General features: G+C 37.6%; 3 protein-coding genes across 5 annotated transcripts; 1 reads left to right on the top strand and 2 right to left on the bottom strand.

The window, feature by feature from the left end:
• On the bottom strand, positions 1–8,880 carry LOC108226599 (uncharacterized). Of its 3 annotated transcripts, none has more exons than XM_017401584.2 (3): positions 8,684–8,880; positions 1,406–1,515; positions 1–458 (listed from the first exon to the last, which is right to left on the bottom strand). In XM_017401584.2, the coding sequence occupies exons 2-3, from the start codon at positions 1,500–1,502 to the stop codon at positions 235–237; spliced, it is 321 nt and encodes a 106-aa protein (XP_017257073.1). In that variant the 5' UTR covers positions 1,503–1,515; positions 8,684–8,880; the 3' UTR covers positions 1–234. The 3 variants fall into 3 exon arrangements, with proteins under 3 accessions (XP_017257073.1, XP_017257082.1, XP_017257089.1); XM_017401593.2 differs by having other exon boundaries at positions 1,406–1,528; positions 8,684–8,816; XM_017401600.2 differs by having other exon boundaries at positions 1,406–1,541; positions 8,684–8,816.
• A 1,352-nt stretch (positions 8,881–10,232) lies between these two features.
• On the top strand, positions 10,233–11,905 carry LOC108226018 (protein SRG1). The gene is made up of 4 exons (XM_017400972.2): positions 10,233–10,560; positions 10,658–10,905; positions 10,991–11,318; positions 11,411–11,905. The coding sequence occupies exons 1-4, from the start codon at positions 10,249–10,251 to the stop codon at positions 11,669–11,671; spliced, it is 1,149 nt and encodes a 382-aa protein (XP_017256461.1). The 5' UTR covers positions 10,233–10,248; the 3' UTR covers positions 11,672–11,905.
• A 5,357-nt stretch (positions 11,906–17,262) lies between these two features.
• On the bottom strand, positions 17,263–19,140 carry LOC108226528 (nuclear transcription factor Y subunit B-5). The gene is made up of 2 exons (XM_064081547.1): positions 17,945–19,140; positions 17,263–17,810 (listed from the first exon to the last, which is right to left on the bottom strand). Exon 1 carries the CDS (start codon positions 18,414–18,416, stop codon positions 17,946–17,948), a length of 471 nt encoding a protein of 156 aa, XP_063937617.1. The 5' UTR covers positions 18,417–19,140; the 3' UTR covers positions 17,263–17,810; position 17,945.
• Between the last annotated feature and the right edge of the window lie 5 nt (positions 19,141–19,145).

Consider the following 19,145-nt stretch of genomic DNA (forward strand, 5'->3'; position numbering starts at 1 on the left):
TTACACTAGAGAATCTTGCAGCCACTTTGTAATTGCGAAGTTAAGATACCGTATTTGTACAAGGATTCAATATGAAACACATACATAGATTACAAAAAATGATGACCAGCCACATTAAAGACAGTTGTGCTTGAGCTTGTGATGGTTAGTGGTATCTTTTGTCGATGAGACATTTAGAAATATATGAATTTAACTTTTCAAGCAGCTGAAGCTCTTGATTAAAAGCCAAATATCCTACTCTTCCTTTTTATGGGTTGACGACGATTCTCCTCTCTCATCAGGTTTAAACTGCTTAACACTTGCAGTAGCCTCTGAAAGAAACTTTGGATCTGGCTCATGTTTTTGCACCGGTTCTCTCATTGCCAAACATATGTAGAAAGCAATTACCACATTAACTGATATGACGGCAAGGAACCCACTCAACAGAGTCAGTGATGAAGATGATAGCTCACTACTGCCTGAAACAGCAAAAACAGTATTTAGTTACAACATAAATATCATTGCATGTAGATTACTATGTTATACTTAAGGGTACTAGATCACATTTTATAACCTAGATCAGTAGTAACTAAGACCAAGACAATGTAACCGCAAATTTACAGGAGATAATATGTAAATAAGATATGTTGTTACTTGTTAGATTAGACTAAGACAGTGAGCAAAAGGAAAGTCCAAGGACAGGCTGCACGCAACAAGTGCAAGGACTAGGTCACTGTTAAATAGCCCTAACCACTGAAGTCATCTGCCGGTATCTGTATTGTGATTGGTTAAGCAGTTATCTGGGTGCTGGGTGCACGAGGAATGTTAATTAGAACAATAAGAAACCCTTTTAAGCATTAATGACCCATTAATGATATTTTTATTTGTCAAGGGTTTTATAGCTGTACATGGTTGTGCTGTTGTCCCATGAAACTGATCTTTAGGTCCCAGCAATCAAGGAGACTTGTTTTAGCAAAAGTAACCTACTTGTGTTTTAAGGCAATGGATACTTCCACCAAATATTTTATTGACAGTATTTCTAATTGAGTGTGTCACCCATATTCCAAATTGATCAGTTCTAAGATCTTCTCATCTTATGTTACCAGATCTGCATACTGAAATCCCTCTCCCATTGGTGTCATCTACTAACCAGTTTGGATAAAGAAGTTTTTAAAACAGTTCAATTACATATAACCCTTTTAGAGAAGGGATATCTAGCTTTATATTCAACTAAAGTAAACCGCACACCATACCTCTGCCTAAAATTTAAGTTATGCATACTACTACCAAGTAAAAGAACTGAAAAGTATCCATTTTAATGGCATAACACAAACACCAAAAAAAAAAAATGCGTAAAGTGGATCGAAAATAATCAGCACAAGTTTAATATGTATGGAAAAATCAAAAGACCAGAACAAAGACCAACCTGGAAACAACTCATGGTTGAAACCATACAAAATTGCAACTGGAACTATCCACATAAACATCGATGCAACAATGAACTTTTCCATCACTCCCGCCATTATTAAGCTCAGCCTACAATGGAAACCTGAGACTATAAACTAGTTTGGCAGCCAAAGAAAAACATAACTACACCGGATTGTCCACATACTCACATAGCAGATAAAAAAATATAGGCTAATTGACCATAACTATGAGGAATGCAGTAAGTAGAGAGATCACAAGAGTGGGAGGGGGATAAACAATGACTATTGAGCAGTGGCTCGTGCTCTGCAGTCTGCCGCCTAGCCAAGATACATAGACTAATATTATATTCACCTCAGCACTTAAATATCTGTATCACAGAAGGAAAAGCAGGCCTTCCTGATGTAGTAAAAAAAAAAGGTCAAAATCCAAATCTCGAGCATGCTTACTAATGTTTTTGGTCTAACAAGAACTCCAGGCCTGGTGCTTAACAGTAGTAGTCATTTTCACTAATCCGTTTGTACTAGTTTTTCAATGTCATGAAAAAACAAACAATCATGTGGGGAAACCTGTCATCACCACCACTCAAGCATTGTACAAGACTGACTTGAACAAAGTGAAAAAGCATTGGTTTTCTTTGGTTAGGGGGAGGAGGAATCGCTTTTTCTTAGTGGATGCTGAGAGTCTGCAAGAGGAGATCCCACAAAATCAATTTATATGTGTGTTAGCCTAGGAAGCATGGGTGCGGCACCCAGCTGCTGCACTGCGCACCGGGTGCGGTGCTGGTGCGGCAGTGCGGTTGGGTGCGCACCGGGTGCGCCGCGTGGCGTATCCCGCTGTATCAGGTCGGGGATTCACGGGGGTGCAGCAAAGGGGGTGCGGGAAGGGCAGTATTTGTAATTTTGAAAAAAGGATCCCCTAATTCAAAGGCCAAAGGAGGAGAGAAGCGCCGCGATTCAGCCACGGCAATTCAGCCGCAGTGCCGTTCTGCCATCATCCGCTCTTCTCTTCTCTTTATTCATCTTGCGCTCTTCTCTTTCTATCATCTTCCACATATGAGCTGTATGCGTATCAGCGTATGTATATATGTCTATGCATATACAAGTCTTAGTTGCTGTGATTTCGTTGCTGTATTGGTAACTGTAGCTGGTATGTATTGTATGTACAGATGTTGGGTGCCTACCTGGGTTGTTTGTTCTGCTGCCCTGTGGTTTTTAATTGTTTGGCTGATTGGTTGTGGCAAGCAAATATTATAATTATGTACTGTAAATGTTAATTATTTGACTATTTGATTTGATTTGAATGCTCCTTCTTTGTTTTTTTTTTTTTTTAGATAAGCACACTTTTATAATAGCTCTCAATCCCAACAGGAAGGAGAGGAAAACCAGCAGACAAAGAGACCTAGCAAACTAAGCAACAGAAACATAAAAAGACAACAGCTAACATATAACTACAGCCATTGCCAACCTAAACCTAGCATACTAGAACTTATAATACCACCAACTGAGACTTAGATCCCAACAATACAAAGCCAGGACCCACAAAGACAGAAGACGATCAATCTATGTCGTCAATAGGCGGATCACCCGCAAACCTGATCACCCACATCTTCAGCAGCCATCACTTCTGGAGGGAGACCATTCTGCAGCACCGGGCAACAACAACCGGAAAGCCATTCCCCTCGCCATGCATGCCCATACCAGCATTTGCAGCACCACCCATAAATTAGACTGACAGCTTCAAATTAAAACCATGCAGCTACCATTTTTTCCCTCTTAGCACCTTGTTTGGAGAGCCAATCTGCGGAGGAATTTAAATATCTTGGAATAGAGAGAAGGCTTATGTTATGAATTAACTCACTGCTATCAAAAGGCTGCAATCTCCTATCCCAGTAATTGCCAGATTTATACTTAAGAAAAGTGTAAACCAGTTTACAAGAATCTGAGAAAACAAGGATTGGCTTACTTCCGAGATTGTGAATGCTTAAGTGATATAACATCAGTAATAAAGCAGCTAGCTCAGCCTCGAAACCTGAAGTGACCTCCACTGGACCAGAAAATAACAACTTTACCTTACATCTCTTATCAATTAAGAATCCACCAATTCCACCTGAACATTGTAAAGGCCCTTTCTTAAGATAAGACCCATCTATGAAGCCCAAGAAGGGGTACACAGAGAACCATCTATCCATAAGACTTTTGAGCACACTTTGTTTTTTAAGAATAGCACATTGACCAGGATCCAGAACCCATAAATTCTCTACATTAGGTGAAACCAAATTATTGGCCTTAGCCCAAGAGTAAGCTCTAAATTTAATCAGCAACTGCAGAGCATCTCTGGAGGTTCTATTATTATTAAAAACCAGATCATTTCGAGCTAACCATAGAGACCACAACAGAGCAGCCAGACATAAGCCTCCACATTCTCTGGAATATTTGATTCTGATTATAGAAAAAAGGTCTAAGACGTTTCTATTATTAAAGATAGCAACATCAATGCCAAGCCAGCTACTGAAAATTTGCCAACCCATTTCCGCCAGTGAACACGAGAAAAGGAGGTGCTCTAGATTTTCAATATGAGAACCACACCATTGACAGATTTCAGAAGGAAGAAGAATACGGCTATTAAGAAAGGAGAGCGTGGGGAGGATATTATGACCACATTGCCAGAGAAACATCTTCACTCTTGCTGGAAATTTGAGGCACCATATAGAATTCCAGTAAGGCACACTAATATTATTATTATTATCAGTTAAGCTATCATAAGCCACACTTGCTGAAAACTGACTACTGGAGCCCTTCCAAATCAACCTATCCTCTTGGGGAGAAAGCACAATATCTTTGAGCATCGACTGAATCCTCTCCACCTGAGCCACTTCTGCTTGAGATAATGAGACAACCCATAATGAGAGTAAGGAACCTTGAGACCATCTACTTACAGCCTCATTAAGTCTGATATTCTTATAAATAGACTTCTGATATAACTCTTTAAAAGTTACTTTAAGGATCCCAGAATTATGCCATCTGTCTATCCAAAATTCAATCTGATCACCCTTGCCTATATTCCAAGAGAAGTTATTCTTTGCACAGCATGAGACGAAACATTCATTGGTAACACTGATGATGCTTTTAACAAAAGGAGAAGCTTTGACACATTTTCCTCTCAAACACTCATCTCTTAATTCATACAAGCAAATTAATCCATATTTCCCGGACAAAATTTGGCGCCATAATTTATCTTTTTCTATATTAAACTTCCACCACCACTTAGAGAGAAGAGCATCATTTTTGAGATGGAGAAAACCTACACCCAGCCCCCCATTAATTTTTGCACTACAAATCTTAGACCATTGGATAAGATGCATTTTACGACATGGATGATTCTGAGCATCTAGTTCCTTCCAAAAGAAACGCCTCCTGATCAGGTCTATGATTTTGAGAACATCTTTAGGAGCTTTAAAAAAAACTCCAATAATAAACGGGTAAATTATTCAAAACCGCTTTAATTAGAGTGGTGCGGCCAGCCTTATTGAGAGAGAAGCACTTCCAATGACTAAGTTTAGTCTTAACCTTTTTAACAACAGGGAACCAAAAGCTCTTACGCCTCGGAGAAGAGCCAACTTGAAGACCAACGTACGAGAACGGCCAAGTACCACTACTACACCCCAGAATGCTGGCGCAACTACTGACTAAGTCAGAGTGAGGATCCTTGGCATACAATACACTTTTGCCAAAATTAATCTTAAGACCAAAGAGCAACTGAAATAGCAGCATTACCAATTTTACACCTCTACAAGACTTCAGACTTCTCTCAAAGATTAAGACTATGTCGTCCGCATATTGGACATGCGAGATAATAGGGCCATTACCTAATTGAATTCCTTTGAAAAAACCCAGATCACAGGCCTTCTCTAGAATAAGGTGCAGAACCTCACCAATCAGATTGAACAACATAGGTGATAACGGATCACCTTGACGAAGCCCTCTCGACATCCCAAATTCACTTGTTGGACTACCGTTCACTAGAGGTGGCCAAACGGGCCGAACCGACTGAACCGGCACGCCCCGAACCGGGTTTTTAACCGTCCGGAACCGTCTAAACACGGGCCGGTTCGAAACCGGCACGAACCGATACTAAGCACGTGCCGAATACGGGTTGAGAAATGAAGAACCGAACCGTAACCGGCCCGAAACCGCTGGAACCCGCGAAACCGGCCAGATTGAAACCGTGGAACCGCGGAACCACGGTTTGAACCGTGGAACCGCAGAACCACGATCACCTACCTGCTGCACATAATTATATTAAAGGCCAAAGTTTTCTATTTTTCGGCTAAAGTGCTACTGTTTTCTTACTTCACTTAGTATATATAAAAGGTGCATGGTATATTAATTCTGGGAAACAAATATTAATTTATTTCGTTAACTATAAAAATAATTTACTTAATTTTATTTTGTTTTAGTTTTTAAATTTAGGTAATTTTCTTTAAAAATATAATTTAGTTAATTTTAATTCGGTTAGATTTTTAAATTTAGGAATTTTATTTTAAAAAAAATAATTTAGTTAATTTTATTTCGGTTAAGTTTTTAAATTTAGGTAATTATTTATTAGTTTACAATTTATTGATAATTAATTATATAATAATACTTAACAAGAATAATTTCCAAAATTAATATTATATAAAACTTTATTATCAAATTATAAAATTAAAGAATTATTAAAATTTACCTGTTATTATAAAACAAAATAAAATTAAAATTAAAAAAAACAAAAAGCAGCACACAGTGATAGTAAGTGATTGTGATACAGACACAATTGATGAGTGATGAACCGTCGAATTATGAACCGTGAACCCGTATTAACCGGCCCGAACCGTCAAACCGTTTAACCCGTGTAAACCGTATAACACGGTTACGAATTTCGTTTTCTCCAGCCCGGCCCGGCACGGACCGGACCGCCAGTCTTGACGTGCCGGTTACGGTTTCACCGGCGACGGTTCAGAAACCGCCTAAACCGGCCCGAACCGCCCCGGCCCGCCCTAATGGCCGCCTCTACCGTTCACCAACACTGACATCCTCGAGCTTTCCAATATTGATTTGATCCAATTTGTCCATTTATCTCCAAAACCAAAAGACTGCAGGACCTTAAAGAGGAAATTCCAGTCTACAGAATCGAAGGCCTTTTCAAAATCCAACTTTAAAATAAATCCATCAACCATATTGGTTTGAAGACTATGGACCACTTCCTCCACTATCAAGAAACTGTCCATAATGTTTCTATCCTTTATAAAAGCTGATTGAACATCCGAAATGATGAGAGGCAAACATTTACTTAATCGAGTGGCCATGGCTTTGAGAAGGATTTTAAGCGTGCAGTTGATAAGACTAATCGGCCTGAAATCAGTGACGTTAACAGGAGTATCCACCTACGGAATCAGACAGATAAAGGAGGAACTAAGTCCTCTTGGAAGGACCAGAGATTCACAAAAATTCTTTACCATGCTGATAATTCTCTCTCTTATATGTTTTAATATTTTTTTTGCCGTATCCCCCCGCACCCGAATCCCCATATATTTTTTTTTTGCCGAATTCCCGTATCCCCGCACCCGCACCCGCACTCATGCTTCATAGGTGTTAGCTATTTACATATCATTGTGTTTTCGTGTGTGTTTTAGTTGTTCATATTATTGGTGTGAGGAACAACACTTAGCAAACACGTTTTAACTTTTAATGTTCATAGTTCGAGATAACATCTAAGTGCTACAAGTAGAATTCTCTAAGCAAATTAGGCAATCAACAATGTTACTGGCATTGGCGTACCACAAGTTTCACCACATTAAACTACTAAAAGTGTTATAAAAAATCAATAAAGTTCGGAAACCAATATAAAACAGAAACGAGACGATATTTTGATCGACCAAGTAGAAAGGGTGGTGAAATTTCTACTCAAAAAACCTAGCTAGCCTTCTAAACTACATAATTTCAAGTTCTATACGCATGCATTAGTCAGCATATTACCTTAACCATCAACTAATTGTTGTCAAGAATATAGTGCAACAAAAGATGTGGTATCAACCGCAGTACAGGTCAAGAACGATCCTCTAAGATTCTTGGCTAGTGCATACCCCTTACATAACCAAGGGATGCCTTTTTTTCAAGAGTTAATTGGCATATGGAATCAGTCCTTGCGGATTCCAAATGTAAAATGTATTTCACTCTCACGGCAGCGGGCAGACTTCAAAATACCAAAGGCAATATAGTTTACTACTAGAAAATCCAAAACTGCTAACACCTGTCAGGCCCCCGGACCACCCAGAAAATAAAGAGAAGGAACAGGAGGAAGAACACATGTCAAAGAAGAAAAAATCACTACAACTACCAACACTAAAATGGCGTCTTTCTCTCCGTCTTTAGTTACTCAGTTTCTTCAAGGGGAGATCAAGTGTGTTCTGTAATGAAGATATCCTAAAACATCTGCCCTAAAACTGAGATCACTGATCCCTTATACTAAAGTTTAGCAAATATTGTCTTCTCTTTATTAAACAAAGTGTTACGGATTACATTCTCAAAAAGAGACGTGTTAAATTCTCTAAATTCTCAATGGAGACATGTTTCCCTAAGATAACAGATGTATAACATGTGATTACTAAGCAAGATTTTTTAATCAGTACTTAATTGACACTGCAAGCAATGCGAACAAAGTAGTTAAATAATTTTACAAACATATAACATGATAATAAAGAAAGAATAGACACTCTCTTAGCCAATGGAGCGAGTCGAAGTGGGTAGCGAACTTGCAACTCAAAATCACAGGTTCGTCTGTGATCAACTGATACAATAAGGCCATAGATTAAACTTCTTTAGGACATCCAATTGCAGAAGCCTGCAACTTTTATTTATCTGATTCATTAACCAATTAACACAAAAAAGTTCAACATTATAGTGTCCCTCACTAATGCCTAATTTATACTCACAATCCTACTTGGCATTGATTTTCTCTCAAGTATAATTACTATGTTTATGCTCATATTAAATTGCGATAAGCAGGGGAAATTTGATAGCACCAGATTTTAGTATCTAAAATTTAAGAAGCATCACATCAAACAGTTTGAAGACATCAACTTATATACACATACAGAATAAGAAAGTGCATTTGCTTATCTACTAACCCGGGAGAGAGAGAGAGAGAGAGGGAGGGAGAGGGAGAGGGAGAGAGAGGGGGGGAGAGAGGGGGAGAGAGAGAGAGAGAGAGGCATCTAGCTATAGAGATAAGTGGTGATTACCCTTGAATTTAGCGAGCAGAGCAGAGCAATTCACAACCCTAACCAGAGCAATCCAATTCAGCGGAGTGGAGTGTGCGCAGTGGACTGGAGTGTGAGCAATCGAGCATTCGAGTGGATTCGATTCAAATTGAGAGAGAGTAGGGTATTTTGAATCTATGGGAGTGGGAGGGCTAGTGGATAGTTGTTTTACTTGACCTGGGTTCGCAGGGATTAGGAAATTAATTTAACATTTTCTTTAATTAATAAGCTTATATACGTTGGACATTTAACCCAACATTACCTACAGGGTCCGTGACGGGAAGAGACGCACATAAGCTAATTTGCTGATGATTTCGGCCTTTGTATAGGGTGACAATTATTAAGGTAAAAATTATCACATTGATCAAACGGACAAAAAAAAAAGGGTAATTATCTAGTTGGTCACCGAAGTGAAGTGGGTTTAATTGGTCACTGAAGTGGGTTTAATGTATCAAATTGGTCACTGAACTCAAAACGGTATCAAGATGGTAACTGAAGTGGCCATAAATATCAAACAAGTACCTTGAAGTATAAGTTCAAGCAGAAAAAATATTATTTATAAAATTTTACACATTATTTTTGAATGTTGCCAAAACCAAGTAAAAAGTTATGAATTCTAATATTTATAATAATATATTTAAATACACGTCACCTGAGAAGGCCCAACTGGACGATACCCCTGATAGTACACAGAACTAATGGATCATGATTCATGAAACACATACACAAGTAAGAGCCTAAATGTATGATCATTTAAAAGATGTTGTAAAATGTTTAGCAGGAAAAAAAAAAGAGTAGTGAAGCAACGTTACAAATCTTTACAAGTGGGAAGTGAAGGGAAATGAGGGAGGTAGGAGGTAGCTTAGCTAGTGGGAAAGTATGATGACAATAACATTGCACCAGACATCTTTACTTGCATTTAGGGCCCTAGCCCCCCACTCTTGTTTAACACAACCAATTCCTAACTAAAGATTAGAGTCATCTTCTCTCACATGAGAGTTCGAAACTTGTCAAATACGAAAGCGGGTGAGCAAATTTGTTTAGTTATCAAGAAAATAAAATAGAAGAAAAGAAAATAGAAGGGCGGTGAAAACTGCACCATCTTAACGCTAGTGAGCGGGTGAGCAAATTTGTTTAGTTATCAAGTAAAGAAAAGAGAAGGGCGATGAAAATTGCACGATCTTAACGTTGTCACCAGCTAGTACTTGCTACATTAGATTCCCTGTACATTTTAGCATGCCCAACATATATTGTCTGTCAAGTTGATGGTAACAAAACTTTATAGAAACAACAGTTTTCTCTGTAACTCTAATTAAGAAAAGGTTATTGTTGAATCATGCATAATGGGGTTAGACTTATAATGTTAGTTAGTGACTGGAATCAGATCTTTCTATCACTCAAAAATAAAGACAAGAAAGTAGAGATGATGCATGGCCAAATAATACAAAGTGTAAGAATGTGGCCCCTCTGGCCCTCTCATATCATACAGTTTAGTGCTTAGCTTAGCATCATCTCCTTCTATAAATAAAGGTACTAGCTCAATACTCATGCATTCACAACTCAACTTTCAAACCAGTTTCCTTGCCTTAGATTTCTATACAATGGCTCCTACTCCCATTTTCCCAGTCAAGGTCGGGCACATCGACGATGTGCAGGAACTGAGGAAGGCTAAACAATCAAACGTTCCTCAACGATTTGTCCGTGACATGGCTGAAAGGCCAGAACTTGCCACTACAGTCACTCACCCTAGTGACATTCCTGTGATTGATTTGTCGAACCTTGTTAAGGGTGGCAAGGCTCGGTTTCAAGCAGAAATTTTGAAACTCACTGCTGCTTGTGAGGAGTGGGGATTTTTTCAGGTATTTTTTTAATAAATCCTCTGTTTCAAAACAGAGCATTTCTGTTTGCTGACAGTGAGAGCTAATATATTAAAATTGTGACAACTGTTTTTGCTAGGTGATAAATCATGGAATTGATGTGGAAGTTCTGTCAGACATAGAGAAGATGGCCATGGAATTTTTCATGCTCCCTTTAGAGGAAAAACAGAAATATCCAATGGCGCCAGGGACAGTTCAGGGCTACGGACAAGCATTCGTGTTTTCAGAAGATCAAAAGCTGGACTGGTGTAACATGTTTGCTCTTGGTTTAGAGCCACACTACATGAGAAACCTTAGTTTATGGCCCAAAAATCCTCCTACTTTTAGGTAATATATATGGTTCACAAGTATGGAAAGAACATACTACTTGATTGAATTTTCTAATACGCTTTATCTTAAATCATAATTGCAGTGAAAGTATAGAAAATTATTCAAGGGAGATCAGGAAACTGTGCAAGAGTCTTATGAGTTTTATAGCAGTGAGCCTTGGGCTAAACAAAGACGTGTTTGAAGATATGTTCGGGGTAGCTGTGCAAGCTGTGAGAATGAACTACTATCCAGCATGCCCAAGGCCAGACCTTGTTATGGGATTAAGCCCTCACTCTGATGGGAGTGCTCTCACAGTTCTGCAGCAAGGAAAGGGTAGCTCGGTCGGACTTCAAATCCTCAAGAACAACACTTGGGTCCCAGTGCAGCCCATTCCAAATGCCCTAGTCATCAACATTGGTGACACCATAGAGGCAAGTACTATGCATATCATCAGGCCTAATAGTTAGTCAGTTTTCTAATGGAAAAAATATTAACGGTGATTTAATTTTTATTTTGGCGACAGGTACTAACCAATGGGAGATACAAAAGTGTGGAACATAGAGCAGTGACTAACAAGGAAAAAGATAGGTTGTCCATAGTTACATTTTATGCACCAAGCTATGACATTGAGCTCGGACCAATGCCAGAACTGATGGATGAAAAGAACCCTACCAAGTTCCGAAGATACAACCATGGAGAGTATAGCAAACACTATGTAACCAACAAACTCCAGGGAAAGAAAACACTGGAATTTGCAAAGATTCACCCCCAAGCTTCATTCTAAAAAAAAGGGCCAGGCACAGTTTCACAACTTGGAGCAGCAATTAACTATGAACAGAAACTATAACATAATTGTAATCTAAAATTTGGCTTGAACTATTTATCAGTATCTGCAAGTTGGAAGGTGGAGAATCATAAAATATGGTTCTTTAGACTGTACATGTATCTCAGTATCTGTAACTCAAAATATCTAGTGATGCATATTATCAATAATATATTATGGGCCCTTTGTTTATAACCATCCATCTCAAGTTTTGGTCTAACAAAAACTCCAGGCCTGATTCTGAACAGTAGTAATTTTAGTCACTTTCACTAATCTGTTTGTACTAGTTTTTCAATGTCATGGAAAAACAAACAATCATGTGGGGAAACCTGTCATCACCACCACTCAAGCATTGTCTAAGACTGACTTGAACAAAGTGAAAAAGCATTGGTTTTCCTTGGTTAGGGAGAGAAGGGATTGCTTTTTCTTAGTGGATGCTGAGAGTCTGCAAGAGGAGATCCCACAAAATCGATTCATATGAGTGTTAGTTATTTACAGATCATTGCGTTTTTGTGTGTGCTTCAGTTGTTCATATTATTGGTGTGAGGGGTAACACTAAGCAAACAAGTTTAATGATTCAAAGTTTGACATAACATCTAAGTGCTACAAGCAGAATCCTCTAAGCAAATTAGGCAATCATCAACTATGTTACTGGCATTGGCCTACCACAAGTTTCACCACATTAACCTTGTAAAAGTGTTATAACCAATTAATAAAGTTCAGAAACCAATAGAAAACAGAAACGAGACGATATTTTGATCAACCAAGTGGAAAGAGTGGTGAAAGTTTCCACTGAAACATCCTAGCTAGCCTCCTAAATTACATAATTTCAAGTTTTATACGCATGCATTAGTCAGCATATTACCTTAACCATCAACTAATTGTTGTCAAAAATATAGTGCAACAAAAGACGCGGTATCAATTATTACAACCAAGGGATGCCTCTTTGCCAAAGTTAATCGGCATATGGAAATCAGTCCTTGCGGATTCCAAGTGTAGAATGTGTTTTACTCTCACGGCAGACTTCAACATACCAGACACAATCTAGTTTACTGCTAGAAAATCTAAAATTGCTAACGCCTTCAGGCCCCCCAGACCACCCAGAAAATAAAGAGAAGGGACAGGAGGAAGAACACATGTTGAAGAAGAAAACATCACTAAAAGATTCCGTTCCATTCCATGAAAAAAGGTAGGTGTAGTATTATTAGTGCGACTCTGCTTACGCAAGTGATTAACAGCCATCACAATCAATTATTGCAGAAGCCTAACACCCTACATTGCAACCAACTCAGGTAACTTTTTCCCATTGGCCTAGCCTCAGAGGAGTTACCTCAGCAGAGGGGTCCCAAGAACCAAACTTTGAATATGGTACTAGCAATATATAAGTTGCAAAATCAAACACCAAAGTAATCATCACTTTTTAAGCTTTAAGAGATTTTAATAACTTTTCCTGTGATCTAATTAGGAATCTTATGTTCCAAATAAAACCTGGTTACTTGAGAAAGAGTTCTTCTTCCTTTCCCAATTACATCTCCACTTTGTTGGACGGTTAAGAATCAACTTTAGAAAAATAAAAATCGGAAAACGACAATATATTGCTAACATACATGTTATTTAAAGAATCTAGAATTTACGTCTATCTTGGCAATCAAGGACTAGCGCAAAGCATACATGCATCTTATTCTCCACAAATCTGTTCAACGAGCCAGATTCATTAGTTATGTTTGTTCGGTTGATGCTATTCAAAGGTCTTAAGGTCATACGAATGATGATTAGAAATGAATCTTGGATGGTGAACAACTGCATCTCTTTTTCTTTTGCCTAATTTCTTGGCTTTGGGTTGGGAACTCTAACTCTGTGTGAGCCGTTGTTTTTGCTTGCTAAACTAAAAACCAATAATTCATACCACCTTCTCAAAGTGGACACTTTTACCTTTAGCACATTGTTTCTGCCTTACCATTCTACGCCAAATTGCAGTTTCCACGTATACTTTCCCCATCATACGCAACTGATACAAATCTAACAACACTGTGATTCTAATGGAAAGAAGACGAAGAATACATAACAGAACTATTATAACAAGCAGCAGCTTAGGAAAATTTGACAGAATAACTATTTTAGCAGTTGACACGTTTTTATTCATCAAGTCACTATATGAGCTGGTTAGCATTGGACTCCAAATGGCAGGATATGCCCTCCTGTTTCACTTTGAGTTAAAACTACTAACCAATGGCGCTTTTCTCTCCGTCTCTCTAATACTCGGTTTGTTCAAGTGTTAGAATATAATATGATCCTGGTAAGTCATCCTCCCGACATCTTCAGGTTTTGGGAAAATTGGTAACTTAACATGATATCAGAGCTTAGGCTCGCACATGATCCACTCTCGACCCAAAAATAGGCTTTCGAGTGAGGGGGAATGTTAGAATATAATATGATCCTAAGCGCTCCTCCTAGACATGAGTGTGTTTTGTAATGCAGATATCTTAAAACATCTTCCCTAAAACTGAGATCACTGATCCCTTATACTAAAGTTCAGCAAAAAATTTCTTCTCTTTATTAACATAAATGTTAAAGATTACATTCTCAACAGAGACGTGTTAAATTCTCTAAATTCTTGATGGGGACATTTTTCCCCTAAAATAACAGGTGTATAAGATGAGACTACTAAGCAAGATTTTTTAAGAAACATATTTCATTTTCATGCTTTTTCATTATCTGCACTTTCATTCAGTTTGCTTATCTGAACGAGTAATCAATTTAGTGTTGTTCTAAAGCATATTCGGATCAAAGTGTTTTATTACCATATTACTCATTCTCCAGATAATTAGAATTGTTTCAATTTGAATTACAATATGTTTTAACAGCTTCCGGGTTATGATGAGGTTCAACCTATTCATGTCGTTTTCAAGTTTTTACTATGGACCGTAAATAACTGAGTAAAATTTTGAGTTGTTACAGACATCCTGTTCATATCCATACCTATTGAATATGTTCTCAGATTTTTTTGGGCATTAATTTAAAATAAAAAAATAAAACAATGATTCTCATACAAATTGCACAGCATATAATGAAATCTACACAATACCAATACATGGGATCCTAATATATCAAAGAGGACCTTCACAACCAGTGGCAGCTATAAGTCTATAACTTCTTAAATGGGCTGTCAAAGTAAGAGGTCCTATGCAGATTGTGCTCAGAATAATATCATAATAAAGTCAAATTCACAACTATAGTATCTATTCACAAATATTGCACCTCTCTGAGGGACTTGAAGAAGAGTAGTGACTGACATGTCTGATTATAATTTGCGCATGAAGGTTCCATATTATTAGGAAAATTACCGATTAATCTGATGATATGTCAGCATTTGGGAAATTTTTTGTGAAAAGAGCCCACTTACTGGAAACATATGCAGACTACAGTATTTTGCATGGCTAGTTATTGCATCTTGCAGCAATTCAACCTTGAATTGGTTCAGATTTTGGAGTGATGCTGGGCCCTGGTGCCCGTAAGAATCTTGAATTTCTTCAGACTACATGTTTTGCCAATAAAGCCATACCTGAACAAGTTGGCATTATCCTTGTCTGATAAAACATGGATACGAGTAAAATTTCAATAATCATATTCTGATTCAATTCAACCTCTGAGAGCACCTCCGACGCTAGAAAAACTTGGCTAAAATCTTAGTTGACACGCTAGTTAAAAATCTGTGTGACATGTCATAATTAAAAGGTATGGGGGGATTATGTTAAAACTTATGCACTCCAACGAGTGATTCTCTTGGCTAAAATTTTGTATGATGTTGGTTATATTTACTGAACTTGTAAGATCTATTATCATATTGAAATAATATATCATATTCATAACTTGATATAATAACAATACATTACTATTTTTTTTTTAAAAATGGCCAACCACCATAGCAATGCACAAGGTTTAACAAATTTTACATAAGTAGTATGTTAATATCATTTTTGGCAACACCATGGGAATGGGAGATGCTCTAATCATCCAATAATACCTAATTATTTAATGTAATAAATATAATATGGATGCTAATATGTTAACATCGTTTCTTTCCAAATAATCCGGACTACAAGTGTTGTATTAAACTTGCAAAATTATATAAATATAACTTGTACTCAAATAATAAAGATCGGAGAGATTTTGAGGGTTCCAGAGTGAAATTTGTTGAGTATTTCTTGCCATAGACAAACTCTTTGCTCTGCATAATGCTATATTGCTCGAATCCCGACTAATCAAAGCATTTATAGTATACATTGGATCTTATTGTTCATGATGAAACATTGGATCTCTTGTTGTATTTGAGTCTTATATGATAATGACTTGTTTAACTTTGTGCAGAGCTAGAGCTATGTCTCACATTTTTGATTGAATTCTTTGTACTTAAGGATTAGAAAACTGGCATTGTTCATCATGCATGGATAATCAGTTTGATCAGGTTGATTTTTGTCCTCCTGGCTTCAGGCCAGCTTGTATATGCAATCACTTCATGCAGGTGAGAATTTATATGTACAATTTCTTAATTCATTCTAAAAATTATTATGCCTGTCATCTGTATTACTATGCTTCACATAATCTGAGCAAAACCTGAGGCATACATGAATAAATGATAATAGACAATAACCTGACGTCTTATGCTATATGTTAGGACTACGCAACATTGAATCATCATATGCTTCTAGCATTATTTCAGAAGCTTAATGTGATGGGAAAGCGTAAAGAGTTGTCATGGGACATGGACAGTGAATTAGTGATGAAGAATGGTCTACATGGATCAATGCCGACTTGCCAAAAGATGTATACAAATTGAAAGATCTAGATTTTATGGTTCCAGAGGCAGTCGGAGAAAATTTGATTCCATCCTCTACAGGAACCAGAACTTTATCTTTGTAGTATGCATCGACAGTAGTTCTGTAACTAGCTTCACTCCTCTCTGAGACTAACTATTATCATGTTCTATAGATAGAGGTTTATTATTGACAGGTAAGCTCTTACATACTTGAGATGACCCCTTAAATTCTTTCGCATAAAATTAAGTAATTAACTCACGGATTTTGTCTGTGTACAAATCTTGCAGCTCTCAAGGATACGAACTGATGAAGGAAATATATAATTTCTAAGTTATGCCCTTCTGCCATTTGTTATATGGATGAAGTGTTTGTTTACTAGAACAAGCCGATTATTCTTAAGCCATCGCTTTCATATTCCACATATACTAATATGTGTCTTAAGCATTTTGGCGTTTGCCTTGTGCGAGTCACAAATGTCACTACAAAAAGTATCCAGCAGAACAAAAGATGGTATCCACTGCTGAAGATTCCACAATGTGGGAGGCCTCATAGTCAGAGAAAAGTTGCGATGTATGTGATTCTATCTTTTCTTATCTTTTATAAATAGACCAATTGAGGGAGGGTGAGAGATTCTCAATTGAGACAGGTATTAAGAATGTAATAATTTAATCCCCCTCTTATCATCAATGTAGAATGAATAAAGTATAGGTTCTCATGTATCTCACGGACTCTTGTTGCAGAACCAATGGTATATTCGAAGAAAGAGTGCTATATACTTGGGAAGAACTGAATTTTAACGCCAAAACAAGGGATTCTTGCTACAGTAAAATTGTCATGACCCTTCACTGGAGGTTGAGGATAAGTACGACGAAGACAAGGGTGGATGGATGGGGTTTCCATTACAGAAAAGATTTATATACATTGAACAATCTTCCTGGACCTCATATTCTCAGCTAAATCAATCAAGTGTAACATGAATTAGGAGGCAGTTTTTTTATTTTAAGCCTCAGATGTTGTACGATCAGAGTAGATAAACAACAAAATTTATAACAAAAAATTATTATAATCCTACGATTCATCACCATCATATAGATGGAGACAAGTTCTCTTAAAACCTCAAGGTGTTAGGAGGAGGGCTTATCAGGATCATATTGTATTCTAACACGAACCTGTCTCTCATACCATGTTTAGTGACCAGTTCACCTAAGACCTCAAGTTGTTAGAAGGGCTTAACAGGATCATACATAAGGCTAAACAAGCAAGCTAACAGTGGTGACCTCTTTCTGCAACAAAAATCATATAAAATATAAAGCCTGTAGAAGGATGCATGAAGATATAATCTCTGCACTAAATAGAACAGAAACAAAATGAAAATAAAAAAATACTCGTTTATGTTTTACGCTATATGAAGCTTCACCTTAATGATCACCATTCGGATGGTTATCATCCATTCGATCCTGTTGTGCATCTTTAACATACAAGTGAAACCGTCCATTTCCTTCATGATCATAACCAACTCTATCATGAACAATATTCATATTTGCTCTATGATCCCCTTCAATCTCTCTATACCTATCCAAATACCTCTTGAGTGGCTGGGCATAATTGTCGAAACCAAGCCTGTCAATAGCCCAGACAATATCATCCCCATTGACAGTTTTCCGCCTTTCCTTCCTGCACTTTTCAGATGCTTCACCTGTCACAAAGCTTATGAACTCAGAAACACACTCCTGCATTGTTTCTTTCCCTTCTTTGGCTATCTTTGCATTAGCAGGCAAGATTTCCTTCATGATTCGCGCCACGTTTGCAATCGGCAACAGCTGATCTTGCTCATAAGGCTGAGGAGGCTTACTTGATGAGCCAGCAGCCCCTGAATTTTTGCTGGTCATTGTGGAGCAAAACAGGATACTCTGTGAAGCTCAATGGTCAACCTTATAAGTACACACACTTGATGGAATCTTGTGTGTGTTTCTATGTTGTACACGTGGGGCCTGTGCATAGAATAATAGATTATGTCATCTTCACTGTCCGAAAACATTAAGGATTCATGCAAATACATGTACATAATGTGGATGCTGACAATGATGCATGACAAGATTGAAGTCCGAATGGATTAACCACATTACACTTGTTAAAAAACATACTATAATGATATTCCAGCAAGACCCAAGCAACCGTGAATCAGGTCGGAACTAACTCATTCCAGTCTCATTATTTACTCGTCTACGATCCTATTTCGAAAATTAGATAATTTTTTTAGTTTTGACAAAAAATTATTTCTAATTCTAACTCCGACTCGAATAGAATGTTAACTAGTTTCGGCCAATTGGATTCCAATGCATGTGGGGCACGGATTGAAGAACATTAGTACTATTAATTTGTTTGCTTCTCTTGAAAACCTAGTTGTATGTAGCAAGATTCTCGGACAGCATGGTCTGTGATTGGATTAAGTAGGTGCGTTTCTCCAATAAGCAATTGACTTTGATAAAACAAGTTTTAAACCATGGTTTGGGTTCCAAATGGAAAAAACCAAGCTCTTTTTATTTGTATTTAATTGGAATTGACCATCTTAAAGATTCCATCATAATTGTCCAGGGGAGAACTTGGAGGATGGATGC

The sequence above is a fragment of the Daucus carota genome, chromosome 1 (genome assembly GCF_001625215.2).
Source record: "Daucus carota subsp. sativus chromosome 1, DH1 v3.0, whole genome shotgun sequence".
NCBI lineage: Eukaryota > Viridiplantae > Streptophyta > Magnoliopsida > Apiales > Apiaceae > Daucus > Daucus carota.

Coding starts and splice junctions, on each gene's coding strand:
- LOC108226599 (XM_017401584.2), bottom strand. CDS start 1,502: ATGGCGGGAGTGATGGAAAAGTTCATTGTTGCATCGATGTTTATGTGG. Junction 459..1,405: donor CAACCATGAGTTGTTTCCAG/GTTGGTCTTTGT, acceptor TTGCTGTTTCAG/GCAGTAGTGAGCTATCATCT.
- LOC108226018 (XM_017400972.2), top strand. CDS start 10,249: ATGCATTCACAACTCAACTTTCAAACCAGTTTCCTTGCCTTAGATTTC. Junction 10,561..10,657: donor AGGAGTGGGGATTTTTTCAG/GTATTTTTTTAA, acceptor TGTTTTTGCTAG/GTGATAAATCATGGAATTGA. Junction 10,906..10,990: donor AAAAATCCTCCTACTTTTAG/GTAATATATATG, acceptor TCATAATTGCAG/TGAAAGTATAGAAAATTATT.
- LOC108226528 (XM_064081547.1), bottom strand. CDS start 18,416: ATGACCAGCAAAAATTCAGGGGCTGCTGGCTCATCAAGTAAGCCTCCT.